Below are 17,353 nucleotides of genomic sequence, written 5' to 3'. Positions count from 1 at the left end.
GGACATATGTGCAGGTTTGTTATATAGGTAAATTCATATCATGGGGGTTTGTTGTACAGATTATTTCATCGCCAAGCTATTAAGTCCAGTACTCATTAGTCATTTTTTTCTGATCGTCTCCCTCCTCACTCACTCTGTCCTCCAGTAGGCCCCACTGTCTGTTGTTCCCCTCTATGTGTCCATGTGTTCTCATCATTTAGTTCCCACTTATAAGTGAGAACATGCCATATTTGGTTTTCTGTTGCTAAGGATAATGGCCCTGAGCTCCATCCATGTTCCTGCAAAGGATATGATCTCATTCTTTTTTATGGCTGCATAGTATTTCATGGTGTATATATACCACATTTTCTTTATTCAGTCTACCACTGATGGACATTTAGGTTGATTCCATGTCTTTGCTATTGTGAACAGTGCTGCAATTAACATAAGTGTGATGTGTCTTTGTGATAGAGTGAGTTATATTCCTTTGGGTATATACCTAGTAATGGGATTGCTGGATCCTATGGTAGTTCTGTCTTTGAGGAATCACCACACTGATTTTCCAAAATACATGTGGCCAACAAGCATATGAAAAAAAGCTCAAGGACACCGATCATCAAAACTACAATGGATTTTTTAAGTTAATAATGTGAACAGGCTGAGTATGAGGGACATGGTGGCTCAAGCTTGAGTATATATGTGCTGGCAGGGGGAATCTGTACAATGAAGACAATTTGTGGAGGGCTTCTCATTGCAGGTGGAGGATATGACTTCCTCACAAAGGCAACCATTAAGAGTTCTGAACAGATTAAAAGCTGCATAGGTCTGTGTTTTAGGGAGGTGGAAATGGGGATGATGGACTGGAAGGGTAAAAAACCAGAGATCAGTTTTGAAGCTGCTGTACCCATTCCAGAGAAGTGTTGCATTGACAGAGCACCCAAGTCCTGGAATAGGACCATAGTTAGAACGGCAAGTATTTATCAGTTGGAATGGTAAACATTTATCAGGGGAGCAACCAGGTTATTTAATCCGAGTCTCATTATGTCTTGTATAAAATTCTCATAAAAAAATAGAAATTAAAAACGTCTGTAAACTATCCAGTGGATGATCATTACTCAAAACAAGGTATTTTAAAAGTTTCTCCTTTATTCTTTCTGAGTACAACCTGTAGTAACTGAACCACTTCTCTTGCGGCCCCTACCACGATGTTCTGCAATCTCTTTTTACCTGTCTCACCCTCTTCCTGTACTGTGTGCCTCATTGGGACTTCTGAAAGCTTACAGCCTAGGTCTTTGTATTCCGTGTCTCTGGCACGCGCCTCTGCACTCCGTAGGCCTCAACCAAAACTTGTGAGCAAATAGGAATGTTAAGGGGGTGAAGGAGGTGGGCGCGAAACGGTTTCGAGGTCGCTCACTCAGCCGGTTTCTGTCGCCAGGCCAACGCCGCTGGGTTGTATCTAAGAGATCGCCGGTGTCAGAGCGCAGCCGGCACCTTCCCAAGCATCTTGAGGGACAAGCAGAATCGCTCCTCCCGCAGGGCGCGGGCTAAGAAGTGAGGAACCCAAGGGGCTCCTGTCCAACTAAGAAGCGAAATCCCCCTCCTCCAGGCCTTCAGGGCTGGTTCTTGGGAAATCCTAACTCTTTCCCCTTCTAACCCCTTCCTTGGCCCTTCTTCCTGCCCTGGAGGATCAAGGGCGCTGTTTTCCAGAAGCTGCCGGGTCGGAAACGGTAGGGGAATGGGGCGGTACGCGTGGGTGGAGGATAGGCGGGGAGGGGGCAGTCCACGAACTTTTGTCACAGCCTGGGAGACCGCGGTGACATTCCTGTCTGCTCTGCCGGCAGGCCAGCCTCTCCGGCCCTGGACTAGGGGGCGCCGCCGAGAGAAGCCGCCGCAGGCTGCAGAGTCGCCGACTGCGCTGCTCGCAGGGAGACCCCGGGCTGCCCACCGCGGCCTAGCGCGCGCCGGATGGCAGGAGAAGTGTCAGCGGCCATGGGCCGCTTCTCGCTGGAGCGGTTGGGCCTCCCGGGCCTGGCTCTCGCCGCGGCCCTGCTGCTCCTGGCCCTCTGCTTGCTCGACCGGCGCACCAGGTAAGCGCCTCGGCCGCCCGGCCACGCATGCGCCCTGGGCCCCGCGGGCCGCGCGCGACCCAGATGGCGAAGGGAGTCCCCCTCCATGATTTCCAGTGCAGACAGTCAGAACTTGCTGCGGGGCACTGGCTTCCTCTGGGACTTTGTAATAACAAAGGCTTCTTCTGTCTTTTTCCCACACATACGCATACATATTAAAGCTTTGGGACCGAATTCCATTTGCTGCTCCAGCATAAGTTGTAATAAGCCCTAGGTTGGCGGTATGCATTATGCATCACAGACACATTGTGTGTCTTGCCACTGTGAGTTGATGTTTTATGGCCTAGAAGTCATAGAGCATTTCAGGAGGGGAATATTCTTACATTTCATTAGTTAAGAGAGAACTATTTCAAGAAAATGTCAGTGCATGGTGTGAACAATAATTCTGAATGCCTCTTCCTCAGTTTACCTCCCTGTACCTCATCTGGAAAACTGAAATAATAGTACATGCCTCGTGAGATTTTTGTGAGTACTAAATGAGTTAATGGAGAGTATTTTATGCAGTTGCTCTATCATTTTTATAAGGACAAAACAAAACACAATAATGACAAAACCTAGACGTATGTCACTTCTTTACCTAATTTGAATTGTGGAAGTAGAAATAGAGAAGTTCAGATAAAATCATTCACTTTGAGTTTAATCTGTTTTTCCTTTCTTTAAGGGTCCTATTTCCATACTGCTCTGGTGTTCATCGCTTTTGAAAACCAAGCAGATGCATTTTGTTGGGTGATAATTGATACATGTATGTATGTATATTTGCATACATATATATCAATGTATAGATATCTATGTGTGTGTGATACAGGTTGTTTCTCAATCGTTTTTGGGGAAATGACACCTTTGCACTGCATACAAATATCTATCGTCATTTCTAGAATGCCTGGAGATGAGTACTGTAGGAGTATTTGCCTTTCTTCCCATGTCAGTTTTCAGAGATGTCCCTGGAATGTGCACTCCTCCAGGGTGTCTTTTCCAGTGGCTGTGCTTTTGCTTTAGAGGCCAAGATGAGGACTCAGGACACTTGAACTTCAGTGGTATGTGATTCCACGTAGGTTCCACCTTTTCTATTTGCAGGGTCAGTCAAAGCCAGTTAAGTACCTCTAGGTATGCCTTTAAAGAGAGGTGGTTAAAGAAGGCTGTTGGTTCTATTCCAACTTTACGTGCAGGGTAGAAACAGACAAACTGACTAGGGCAGTTTGGATCAGTGAAGGTAATTGGTGTGAGAATGTGGAACTTGAGGGACAGGAAGGCGAAAGGGTAAGGTAGGCTTTCTCTCCTAGCGTTCTGAGAATAGGCTGATCTTTATATCATGAAAAATTATTTTACTGAGATATTCATGCCATCAATTGCCAATTCCTTCATACGAGACTGTTTAATGCCGCATATCTATGGGACACTACTTTGATTATATTGCATTTCAGTGTGTAAAAGATAGCTTCATTTGTCCCAGTACAGAGTCATGTTCCTTATTTCTAGTGTTTGGACAATTTACTAATGCTCTACGAAAATGATTTTTCTGATACCACCTCTAAGAACAGAAACATGGTTAAGAGTCCCTGATATATTCTTACAGATTTTTTTTAAAGCTTATGCTAATATGCATGAATATATGTTACTAAAAATAGTGGGGAAATATACCCTATGTTGCACCTTGTATTTTCCACTTTGCAATACATTTTAGTTACCTTCCTATGTCAGTTTATAGAAGTCATTATTTGTAATGATTATATAAATATACACCATACATACACAAAAACACACACACAAAACATGGATATCTTTGAGCTTTTGTGGAAATATTTATGTAGGATGGTAGAGTTGTTATCAAAATGTATGTGTGCTTTACATTTTAATAGATGTTGCCAAACTACTCTAAGCCTCAATTTATGTTACTACTAATCATCTGTGCAAGTGCCAATTTCTCCACATTCTGCCAATACTGGTAATATAAATCATTTTAATTTTGCCAATCTGATACATAAAGAAAATGAAGCTTCATTTTTATCCCAAATTTTCATGTATTAACTTTTAAAGGAATTTGTATATTTTTAAAGACAATAATTGTCTGTTTCTTCAATAATTTATTTTTCTACTGGGTTCTTTTTCTATACAGTCAGCAAAGACTTATGTAATAGGAATTTTCATACTTTTTCATACCAGCTGCAATTATTTTTACTATTGTAATTTGCATTTGTTTAAGAGTTTTTAGATATATGTCCTTGCTTAGAAAGCCCTTCTTGTTCCTAACATGATAAAAATATTCAGCACAGTTTTCCATTATCACATTGAGAGATTTTTACATGTATATAGATTACATTTTTATTCTCATTCCATTTTCATCTTTTGAACAATTATGGCTGAAAAGTGTGTAATACTGCATAGTATAGGAATGCCAGATGTTCCAAAGTAAAAATTTAAATATTACCTATAAAAATGGTAAAAAAAAAAAATTTAAAAATCGGTAAAAATCAATTCAGAGGTCATTTGTTGCCTTCAGACACTTATCAATTCCACCTCTTTTGGCTACAGTACTTTGATTTCCTTTTGTGAAATTGTCTTTTCCCTTGTTGGATATTATCTGGTGAGACTGTCAATCACAGATGCCATTGCAGTATTTATAAGAGAGATGACAGTGGCTTGGCCTAGGGTTGTGACTGTGGGGTTGATGGAAGGTGGTTAGAATCAGGATATATTTTTGACAACAGAGTCAACAGAATTTACTAATGGGCTAAACATGATGTGTGAGGGAGGTGGGAATCAACAAAGAAGCTTAGAAGTTTTGTTTCCCTTTTTTTTTTTTTGTTTTTGGTTTTTTGTCTGATTATTTAGTGGACGGTAATGTCATTTCCTTAGATAGGGAAGGTTTGGGGGAATTGAGGAGATCAATAATTCTGTTTGGGGTATGTTAAGTAGGCAGTGAGCACCCAGAGCTCAGGGGAGAGGTCCAGGCAGGATACATATTTGTGAAAGCCACAAATGTGAAAAGCGAATTAAAGCATGAACAAGTTGAGATCGCCTGATGAAAGGGTTTGATGGAGAAGAGGAGGGCCTGGGCCACTCTCCTTATGAGCCTGACAGAGAAAGAGGAAAGTTTTTTTACATTCCTTTGTAGTCAGTTCCTACCAGAGTTTTGAGCCAGTTTTGCCCATTCTTGAACTTCATATAAATGGGATTATACAGTATCCATTTTTGTGTATAACTTCTTTGTCTCAACATAATGATTTTAACATTCATTCATGTTGTTGTATCTATCATTAGTTCATTCATTCTATTTAATTGTAGTTTGTAATATATATAACACAGGAGAAGATTGAGGGGCATAGAATATAGAGTTTTCTATCCACAACCACTTCGGAAAATTGACACTTTTCTAAGTAATTGTTGATTTTTTAATTTTTTAAAATACTTCCACCAGTAATACATGAGAGTTTACGTTGCTCCACATCCTTCCCAGTATTTATTAATGCCAGTCTATTGGTTGGAAGCACTATCTTTCTGGATTTTGGATTTTGTTTTTTTTCCTCTGAAGTGTTGATTTTTGTTTTAGCATGCAGATACATTTCTGGCTGATTATTCTGAACTCATGGAAGCTTAGTTTTACTCTTTGTCAAGGTGAGTCTATGAAAAGGTTGAGATATTTACAGATTCTCTCTTCTTTGGTGATGCTATGATTTGAACATTTGCTTCCCCTCTGAAATTTGTATGTTGAAATCCTAACCCCCAAGGTGACAGTGTTAAGCAGTGGGGTCTTTGGGTTATAATTAGATCATTAGGGCATTGCCGTCATAAATGAGATTAGTCTCCTTATAAAAGAGATCCCAAAGGGCTCCCTCGCCCCTTTGTCCATGTGAGGACACAGCAAGAAGATGGACGTTTATGAACCAGGAAGTGGGCCCTCATCAGATACTAAATGTACTTGTGCCTTGATCTTGAACTTCCCAGGCTCCAGAACTGTGAGAGATAAATCTCTGCTATTTATAAGTCAATCAGTTTATGGTATTTTGCAATAGCAGTCTGAATTGACTAAGGCAGATGAAATTCAAACCCTAAACTCTGTCACCCCAGTGGTGGGCAGTGGCTGAAGCTTCTGTGCAGGATTCCAGCAGATCCCTTCCGCTGGGCTTTTTGGGGGTCTTCCCTGAAGATGCACACGTCCAGAGTTGGCCAATAATTTGAGGGGTGTATATGTACATGTTTTTGAGATGCCTTCTTTTTTTCTAGATTTCTTTCCTTGATTGCCAGCCACTTCAGTAGCCCCAAACTCTGAAACCCCACGCTGATAATATTTGTAGCTTTTTGCTTGAGTTCCAGCTTGCTGACAGGGGCAATCCTGTCCACGCTGGACCTCTCTCAATATGGGTCTGTTCTTTAAGCGTTGCCTCCCCTCCGATATCTGCCTTCTTTTGCCTGTTCTTCAGCGAGTATAAATTGGTTTCTTTTTTTTGTTTGTTTCACATTTTGTTTTCCGTGGAAATGTTGGGTTGGTTCAAGCAACTTTGCCATTTCTGGAATCCAAACTCTATGTAAGAAAGACATTTACCAGTGATTATTTCTAGGTGACATATTTCTATGGGATGGTTTTTCTTGTCTTTGTTATGCTTATATGTATCTTTAAGGTGATATCAATAAATACATATTTATTTTACAAAACAAAGAATAATAAGTTTAAAATTTTATTTTAATATTTTATTTAAAATAAAACTTTGAGAAATATGTTTAAAGTGTTTTAAATTATCATTTCCATTGGAAGGACCAGCAGTTGGGTAGTCCTTCCCATAGAAGACTTCTTACTTAGAACTGGATGTGTTATGAAACGCAGTTCATCTACAGCAAGTCATTAATAACATGTTTTTGTCCAATAATGAGATATATTTTTAAATCACTGTGTATCAATAATAGACTTAGGTATAGATACCTACTTCCCAAATTATTGTTGAAGGTAACATATAAAAATAGTCTGCATTGCAAAAGACAAACATGAAAACAAAGATGTCTCCATTCTTTCCTTGCTCAATCCCTACAAAAATGAAAAAAAAATTAGTTTTTCTGAAACAATTAAAATAAATATAAGATGTTTGAATTCTTTTAAATAAATGAAAAATGGATGAAATAATACCTTTTTAAAATGAGGCACTTAAACCAGAATTTAAAAATTTATAACGAAGAGGGGAAAGTATTTACAGAAAATACGATGGGGTGGGGGTAATAACAGATTTTGTTTTTAACTTGCAGTTCTGGATGTGAGACCCAAAATAGACCTTAGTGAGCTAAATTCAGGGTGCTATCAAGGCTGTATTCCTTCTGGACAGTCTAGGGAAGAATACATTTCCTTGCCTCTCTCAGTTTCTAGGTGCCACTTAAATTCAAATCTCTTGCTCCTACTCTGACACTCCTGCCTCTCGTGAGGACAGTTGTGATTACACCAGGCGCACATAGGTAGTTTAGGATAATCTCCTCCTGTCACGATCCTTAACTTAATCACATATTCTGCCTTACAAAGTCTTCCCGCTTGAGCCCCCAAAATTCATGTCCATCCTACATTAAAAAAAAAAAAATACATTCACTCCATCCCAAATAGCCCCAAAAGTCTTAACCCATTTACAGTATCAACTCAAAGTCCAAAATCTCATCTGTTTAATAGTTCCAGATCTCATCATCTAAATCATAACAATCAGGTATTTGTGAGGATCTGTGTATGATTCATCTTGGGGGCAAAATTCCGAAGAACTCTGTGGGCCTCCCATGTGTGTCACAGACATTCACTCATGAGATATTTGTTTTGACAGATCTTTTCTGGATAATCCCATCTTTAATCCTGGCTTCTGCTGACATGGTTGAGGGCAACTATTAGTCATTGAAAAGATTATTCCTTAATCTTTTCAACAATTGATTAAATACTCCATACAAATCAATGAGTATGTGTGATGGGTTGAACTGGCTTTCTGATTCTTCCCACCGCTAGCAAAAGTTGTCCAGCCATGCCCTTAGCTTTCTCTGCAGAGCACTGTTTCCCGGCAGTGCATCTCCTAATTTAGTGCCTCTTGCAATCTGGATAGGTGGACGATTTCCCAAATCATCAATTCCTGGTTCCTTTTTGCCTAACAGTTCTTCTCTTAATCTATCTCTTTCCTTTCACATTTTATTATAAATAGTGAGAAAAAAATAAGCTAACCTTTCAACACTTTGCTTGGAAATCTCCTCAGCTAAATATTTAAGTTCATCATTTACAAGTTTTGTTTTCCACGTAACTCAAGGACACAATAGAGCTAGGATTTCTGCAACTTTATGTAAGGATCCCTTTTACTCCATTTTCCAATAACGCATTCCTCAGTTCTTCATTTCATGTGAGTCTTCACCAGCAGTGCCTTTAACATTCCGATTTCTACTGTTTATTTTTGATGACTTAAGCATTTTTTAAGATATGCTCTTTACCATACCTCTTACTTAATTCTTTCTGACCTCTCACTAAGGGGGTTGTTGATGTCTATATTTCTACTAACCATTTGTTCTAGTAAATATAGTTTTCTACCATCCTTCTCAGAATTCTTTTAGCATTTGCCCATTACCCAACTCCAAAGCCAATTCTACATTTTTAGGTATTTGTTATAGCAGCACACTACTTCCAGATACCACAAAACTCTATTAGTTTTCTAATGTTACTATAACAAATTACCACTAACCTAGTGGCTTAAAACAACAGAGAATTTATTCTATAGTTCTGGAGGTTAGAAGTCCTCCTGGGCTAATGTCAAAGTATGAGCAAGGGCTGTGTCCCTTTTGGGAGCTCTCACAAAGAATTCATTTCTTTGACTTTTCCAGCGTCTGGAGGCCACCAAGACCTAGGTCATGGGCCCTTCCCCCATCTTCAAAACCAGCAGCATGGCATCTCTAAATCTCTCTCCTATGCTGACATTTCCACTCCCCTATTATAAGGACTCTTGTGATTATCTCGGGCCTGTGCTCACAATCCAGGACAATGTTCTCATCTCAAGATCCTTAATTTAAATCACATCTGCAAAGTCCCTTTTGACATGTATAGCACCAAATTCACAGGCTTCAAGAATTAGGGCATGGACAGTTGAGGGGCATTATTCTTCCTACCATACCTTTTGATGTCAATAATGACCTTATTAAAGTTTTACTTGATAAGCACCTGTAATAGTTTTTTAGGGCTGCTCTAACAAAGTACCACACACAAACTGGGTGGCCTAAACAATAGAAATTGATTGTCTCATATCCTAGAGGCTAGAAGTCTCAGATCAAAGTGTTTCCTGGGTTGCTTTCTTCTGTGGGTTGAGAGAGAGATTCTGTTCCATGCCTCTTGCCCAGTTTTTGGTGATTTTCTGGACTCTATGTTATATCATGGCTTATGGAAGCTTAACCCTGAACTCTGCTTTTATCTTCACACAGAATTCTCCCTGTGTTTGTGTCTGTGTCTACATTTCCACTCTTTGTATGGATACTAGTTATATTGTTTTAGGGGCCCACCCTACTGCAGTATGCCCACATCTTAACTAATTATATCTGTAATGATGCTATTTCCAATTACAATCACATTCTGAGGTACTAAAGGTTAGGATTTCAACATGTGAGTTTTGAGGGGTCATGATTCAACCCATAATAGCATCATTTTAAAAAATAGATTCTTCTTATGTGAGTCTAAGATTTTTATCTCTACTAATCAGATATTGTAAACACTCTTGGGCACATTGGAGGAATAGGAGTGATGGTTAAACATTTTAATTAATTCATGATTTAGGCAGGCAGTGTGGCCTTATGGAAAGTTGAAAATAGATAACTTATGGCATAAAGAATAAAAAGCATATCGTATTTCAAAGCACCCCTCTTTCATACAGCTAAGCATGCCCTTCCTTTAGCTTTAGGCTTTGATTCCTACTAAAACACATTGGTCTTGGGGCAAGGAACTTTCAACTTTTCTCACTGGACACTCACACCGCAGAGTAAATGAGTTTCAGATTTTTTCCTTTTAATATTTTAAATGTAATCTCCTAGGGTCCTTTAGCTGCCTTATTCCTGTGGATTTTCAAGCTTGCCTTTAGGTGGAAGTGAACTTTCCTTATCATTTTGCTCAAGTGATAATGAAAAGGAAAGAACAGTGATCCCGAATGTGGGGTATGGTGTTGGCCCAAAAGATCGAACATTGCAAATTAGAAATGACAGGATTTGGGGTCTTCCAGGCTTGATGTTATTAAGAGAAGATTTGATTATTGCTTGTTGGCGTAAATAGGACCTCACGCTTTTCAAAATGTGGTCACATTTCTCACATGCTTTGATTCTCACATCTATCTAGTAGCTGGCATTTCCATTTTGTAGTTGACAGAGGTGACTCAGGTAGGTTCTGTAGACTACTCAGTGGTCACTACAGTTCATGGATCCTTTGAATCATCTGTTGAAGGAAGGATTCTCTCTGAGATAACCTGGGAAATGTCAAGTGCTGAGGCTTCCTCTTCTGGGTTCAGTCTTTGAGATCTTTTTCTTGTTGAAACTTTTCTTATGCAGAGCAGGTTGTGTCCCCAGATGGAGATGTGGATTTATGTAAACGTGTGGAATGGCGATTCACCACCTTCACAGGCAGTGGGTCATCTTGGCACTGTGGGTTACATTGAAGTAGGGTTTCTCAACCTGGAAATTTGGTGCTAGATGATTCTTTGTAGTGGGTGCTGTCCTTTGCAGTAAAATATTTAGCAGCTTTCCTTGCTGCTATCTATTGGATGCTTGTTGCATACCCTCCCCTTCCATGAAAATAATGAATGTCCTCAGATATTGTCAAATATCCTTTGGGTGAGGGTGGAGAACCACTGCATTGAAGAAGTGGAGGGCATGCCCACAGTCATATTCTGAGTGCAAAGGCTTGCTTGTAGTTAGAGGGAAATTCCCACTTTGGAATAGGTATGAATTATAAGTCAGATAGTAAAACACTGGGACTCTTATTGCCTTATCAAGGTCCTGGATATGGATGAGTGGCTTTTTACTTATACAGTGGAATATTCTCAAAATTTCTCATGATTGACATAAAAAGTAGTCATGAGCACAGAAAAATTTTGAGATGTAAGGTTATGGATCATATACATTTTTGTATTAAAATAGACTTTTTTTCTTAGAGCAGTTTAGGCTTTAAAAAAAAAAAACACAACTGAGTGTATGGCTGGGCACAGTGGCTCATGCCTGTAATCCCAGCACTTTGGAAGACTGAGGTGGGTGGATCACTTGAGGTCAGCACTTTGAGACAAGCCTGGCCAACATGGTGAAACCCTGTCTCTACTAAAAATAAAAATAAAAAACATTAGCTGGGCATGGTGGTGCGTGCCTGTAATCCCAGCTACTCAGGAGGCTGAGGCAGGAGGATCACTTGAACCCAGGAGGCAGAGGTTGCAGTGAGCTGAGATCACACTACTGCACTCCAGACTGGGTGACAGAGCAAGACTCTATCTCAAAATAAAAAAAAAGGAATGTAAAGTTCAAAAAGCTGCCCCATATGGTAAGTCCTCACTTAACATCATCTGGATTCTTGGATGGAAACTGCAACTTTAAGCAAGACACTGTATTTTCTATAGTAGGCTAATTGATATAAACAAGAGTTAAGTTCCTACAGTATTTCTGGTCACAAAACCTCACAAAACTTCTAAATAAGGACCAAAAACACTTGTAATTTTAAACATTGAATTAAATGTGATATATACATACATTTAAGAAAGATGAGCAAAAGCAAGTAAGAATATTATTTACCCAATTATTCCAGTTCAGGGTCTCAGGTGGCCAGACCCTGTCCTGGCAGCTGTGGGTGCATGGCAGGAGCCAGCCCTTGACAGGACAGCATCCATCACAGGGGCCACTCACAGAAACCCACAGTCCCCCAAATGGAGATCATTTAGGCACAGCCACCAACCTCACGTGCACAGCTCTGGGGTGTGGGAAATAAAACAGAGTACCTGGAGAACACCCATGCAGACTGGGGTGAATGAACAAACTCCACACAGACATCGTCCCCCGGTTGAATTGATACTTTTTTCTCATCAAGTTATCACAAATGCCATTGAATGAAAAACAACTGCATTTGGGGACCTGCTATACTCCGTTTACCCCTACCTTTCACTGCCCACTCCTTCAATTCCCTTACTATTAACACCTTGTGTTAGTGTGGTCCATCTATTACAATTGAGAAGTCAATACTGATACATCATTGTTAACTAAAGTTCATACTTTACATTAGGGTTCTTTCTGTGTTTTACATTCTGTGGGTTTTGACAAATGTCTAATGATGGTTTGGTTGTGCCCCAACCCAGATCTCATCTTGAATTGTAGTTCCCATAATCCTCAGGTGTCATGAGAAGAACCCAGTGGGAAGTGATTGGATCATGGGGCCGGTTTCCCTCATGCTATTCTCTCAATAGTGAGTACTCATGAGATCTGATGGTTTTATAAGCATCTGACATTTCCCCTGCTGGCACTTCTCTCTCCTGCTGCCACGTAAAGAAGGACATATTTGCTTCCCCTTCAGCCATGTGTGTAAGCTTCCTGAAGCCTCCAAGGCATGCAGAACTGTGAGTGAATTAAACCAATTTTTCAGATAAATTAGCCAGTCTTGGGTATGTCTTAATAGCAGTGTGAAAATGGACTAATACAGTAGATTGGTTCCAAGGGAGTGGGACACTGCTATACGGATTCCCAAAAATATGGAAGCAACTTTGAAAATGGGTAACAGTTAGAGGGTGGAACAGTTTGGACGGCTCAGAAAAAATACAGGAAAACGTGGGAAAATTTGGAACTTCCTAGAAACTTGGAGGGCTTTGAAGACAGGAAGATGTGGGAAAGTTTGGAACGTTCTAGAGACTTGCTGAATGGCTTTGACCAAAATGCTGATAGTGATATGGACAATAAAGTGGTTTCAGATGGAGGTGAGGAACTCATTGGGAACTAGAGTAAAGGTCATGTTTGCTATGCAGAGAGTCTAGTGGCATTTTGCCCCTGCCCTAGAGATCTGTGGAACTTTGAGCTTGGAAGAGATGATCTAGGATATCTGGTGGAAGAAATTTCTAAGTGGCAATGTGTTCAAGAGGAAGCAGAGCATAAAAGTTTGGAAAGTTTGCAGCCTGACAATGTGATGGGAAAGGAAAAACTATTTTAGAGAAATTCAAACCTGCCACAGAAATTTGCATAAGTAAGGAGGAGCTGAATGTTAATCACAAACACAGTGGGGAAAATGTCTCCAGGGCATCAGAGACCTTCATGGCAGCCCCTCCCATCACAGGCCCAGAGGCCTAGGAGGGAAAAATGGTTTTCTGGGTCAGGCCTAACTCCTGTCCCACTGCTCTGTGCAGCCTAGGACATGGTGCTCTGTATTCCAGATGCCTCAGCTCCAGCTGTAGCTAAAAGGGGCCAAAGCACAGCTAGGGCCATTGCTTCAGAGGGTGCAAGCCTCAGGTCTTGGCAGCTTCCATGTGGTGTTGAGCCTGTGGGTGCACAGAAGTCAAGAACTGAGGTTTGCGAATCTCTGCCTAGATTTCAGAGGATGTATGTAAACACCTGGATGTCCAGGCGGAAGTGTGTTGCAGGGGTTGAGCCCTCATGGAGAACCTTTGCTAGGGGAGTGCAGAAGGGAAATGTGGGGTTGGATTCCCCACACAGAGTCACTCCTGGGGCATTGCCTATTGGAATTGCGAGAAAGAGGCCACCATCTTCCAGACCCCATTATGGTAGATCCACTGACAGCTTGCACTGAGCACCTGGAAAAGTCAGACACTCAATGTCAGCCCATGAAAGCAGCTGGGAGAGGGGCTGCACCCTTCAAAGCCACAGGAGTGGAGCTGCCCAAGGCCATGGAAGGCCATCTTGGATCGGAATGACCTGGATGTGAGACATAGAGTCATCGGAGATTATTTTGGAACTTTAAGGTTTGATGGTTGCCCTATTGGTTTTTGGACTTGCATGGGACCCATAGCCCCTTTATTTTGGCCAGTTTCTCCCATTTGGAATGGGTGTGTTTACCCAATTCCGGTAGCCTTATTGTATCTAGGAAGTAACTAACTTGCTTTTGATTTTACAGGCTTATAGGTGGAAGGGACTTGCCTTGTCTCAGATGAGACTTTGGACTTGGACTTTTGGGTTAATACTGGAATAAGCTAAGACTTTGGGGTACTGTTGAAAAGGCATGATTGTGTTTTGAAATGTGAGAAAAATGAGATTTGGGAGGGGCCCACGGAAGTATGATATGGTTTGGCTGTTTTCTCACCCAGATCTCATCTTGAATTGTGGTTCCCATAATCCCCACATGTGGTGGGAGGGGCCTCGTGGGAAGTGATTGAATCATGGGGGTTATTTCCCCCATGATGTTCTCATGATAATGAGTGAGTTCTCATGAGATATGATGGTTTTATAAGTGTCTGACATTTCCCCTGCTGGCACTTCTCTGTCCTGTTGTCATGTGAAGAAGGATGTGTTTGCTTCCCCTTCCATCATGATAGTCAGTTTCCTGAGGCCTCCCCAGCTATGTGGAACTGTGAGTCAATTAAACCTCTTTTCTTTATAAATTCCCCAGTCTCGAGTATGTCTTCACAGCAGCATGAAAATGGACTAATACAGTTATAGTGTCATACAGAATGGTTCCATGGCCCTAAAAATCCTGGCCTCTGCTATTCATCCCTCTTTCTTACCTACCTAACCTTTGGCAACCACTGATTTTTTTTTTTTACTGTCTCCCTAGTTTTACCTTCCCTAAAATGTCATATGGTTGGAATCATGTTTTATGCTGCCTTTTCACATTGGCTTCTTTCACTCAGCAATATGCCTTTGAGGTTTTTCCATGTCTTTTCAAGGCTTGATAGCTCTTCTTTTTATCACTCAATTATTCTAAATTACATAGATGTACCACAGTTTGTTAACTGACAGACATGAAAGACATTTTGATGGCTTCCAAGTTTTGGCAGTTATGAGTAAAGGTGCTAAAAATATTTATGTACAGGATGTTATGTGTACTTCAGTTTTGAACTCGTTTGGGTAAGTATGCGGGGACAACATTGCCGGATCACATGGTAAGCGTATGTTTAGTTTTGTAAAAGTACTATCAAACTGTCTTCCAAAATGACTGTATGGTTTTGCAGTCCTACCAGCAATGAATGAGACTTGCTTTTTTCCCACATGCTTGAAAACATTTGGTGGTATCAGTGTTTTGGATTTTAGCCATACTAATAGGTGTGAAGTGATACTTGTTGTTTTAATTTTCAGTTCCCTGATAACATAGAATGTTGTGCATCTTTTCATATGCTAATTTGCCATTTATATATCTTCTTTGGTTAGGTTTCTGTTAAGATGTTTTGCCCATTTAAAAAAATTAGGTTGTTTACTTATTGTTGAATTGTAAGAGTTCTTTGTATACTTTGAATGTTTTGAAAATATTGTCTCTTAGCTTTGGCCTTTTATCTTTAGTCTCTTAACAGTGTCCTTGCAGAATAGAAGTTTTTAATTTTAATCAAGTTCAATTTCTCATTTTTTAAAGTGGAACCTGCTTTTGGTGTTATATATAAGGATTCACTGTCATATTTTTTTAACTTTTTTTGTCAAGTGTTTCCCTGCTTTCTGTTGATCTTCTTGTTAGCTACTGAGGTTTTATACTATTCAAAATAAGTGTGATTCAGTTCAGAGTTGTATTTGCACATTATTCTGATGAAAGGCAGCTTTCTATAGTGGCAGGAGCATCAGACATTCCTGGATTTGAATCTAGGCTCCATCTCTTACTCATTTTGTTATTCTGAATAAAGTATTTAATTTTTTTGAACCACGATGCATTAAGTATCTGCCAATACCAGATACATACTAGGTGCTTGATATATGGCAGTTCTACTGAGACTCTTCTTGAAGAATCAAGACATCCAGAGAATTCTACTGTTGAGTTGTTACCTAATGGCCATTGAGGCTCTAGTCAACAGTTCACTATAAATATTAAATGGCAAAAAGGATACTGAAAAATGTATCAGTGGTTCTCAACTTGTGGAAATGCTATCATGGTGGAAATATAGTGACAGACTGTTAGCCTGTAAGCACAGAATTTATAAAGGACTTATTAAGTATTCGTTCTTTTTCAATTTTAGTGTTTACTTGCTTTTGTTCTAAGTCTAGCTGTCTCTACTTAGCTGCATTATCAGTTACCTATTCAGCACGCTAAAAGGAATCTGGGATCACAGTAAATAATATCTGCCAGCAAGTACCTTTGAGGCACTACTCTGCCTATTCTATTTGTGAGGGATATTTTATTGTGGTGCTTCTCAAACTAGCTGTGATGAAGGACTGGTTTTCTTGGTATTTGTTTTAATTTGCATCTGTCAAGGACTGATACCTTGGTAAATTGAGAAAAATGATTCATAAAATAAAATTTAAAAAATGACACAAACCTAAAGGATTTTTCTTAATTATTAGATTGAACAGACTTAAAATTGTTCTGTAAAATTGACTGTACCATTTTGCAGTCCTACCCGTAATGAATGAGACTTGCTAAAATTCGTCTAAAACTTTCTAAATGTTTACTCTCAGGCTTTGCATTTATCTCTTTGTGACTTATACCAGTCATCTCTGCACTTTGAGTGACACTGATCTTTTTAACTATTGTCAAGTCCCTATTTCTCTGAGCAAAGCTTTGTCTGTAAGCAGGAATGATCTTGTTATTTGTAATTGAGGAAATGAGGTAAAGTCAGAATACCAGATTATCATGGGTTATCTCTATTTGAAAGCTTAGAGGACAGTCAGCTTGCACATTGGGTTTCCTTGGCAGTAACCAGAGACTCTTTCCTCTTAGTTGCTATTTGGACCAAAAAAAAAAAAAAAAAAAAATAGTATGGATTTTTTTCTATCTTTCAGCCCTCTCACCCTACATACATATATATCATCATACTCCCCTCTCCAATGCTGTAATTAGTAAGAAATAAGATTAAAATGCTGTTAAGATAAATTTTAGTCAAAGTAAGAATTTAATGATTTTTTTGAGTTCCGAGATGTTAAGGTTATATAGATAATGAGTTGTTTTGAAATGTTGATTTGTTGACATCACTGTATCACATAAGTCAATTATTTCTGTTTCTAATTACTTAATTACTCTCAAGCAAGACCCTTCGTGCTCTAGATCCCTCACATTGTTACCACTGCCCAGGGAATGAGTAGAACCAGGCTGCCATCATTAGTGGATGTTTTTCTTGTTTCTTCACCTTTTCTTATAATACAATATAGGAAAAGGATGTGGA

The 17,353-nt window shown here is 39.8% G+C and overlaps 1 protein-coding gene across 2 annotated transcripts in view; it reads left to right on the top strand.

Annotated features, from left to right (window-relative positions):
* The first annotated feature begins 1,082 nt into the window (after positions 1-1,082).
* CYP7B1 (cytochrome P450 family 7 subfamily B member 1) overlaps positions 1,083-17,353 on the top strand; it is a 205,449-nt gene continuing 189,178 nt past the window's right edge. The window contains exons 1-2 of one of the 2 annotated variants that reach the window (XM_073018125.1): positions 1,083-1,706; positions 1,821-2,066. In XM_073018125.1, coding sequence (XP_072874226.1) covers positions 1,945-2,066 — 122 coding nt within the window. In that variant the 5' untranslated portion in view covers positions 1,083-1,706; positions 1,821-1,944. Of the gene's footprint in view, positions 1,707-1,744; positions 2,067-17,353 lie in introns of those variants that run through there. The other variant, XM_073018126.1, reaches the window with a different exon arrangement.

The sequence above is a fragment of the Chlorocebus sabaeus genome, chromosome 8 (genome assembly GCF_047675955.1).
Source record: "Chlorocebus sabaeus isolate Y175 chromosome 8, mChlSab1.0.hap1, whole genome shotgun sequence".
NCBI lineage: Eukaryota > Metazoa > Chordata > Mammalia > Primates > Cercopithecidae > Chlorocebus > Chlorocebus sabaeus.
The sequence above is the reverse complement of the archived record's forward strand: the minus strand, read 5'-3'. Positions and strand labels throughout refer to the sequence as shown.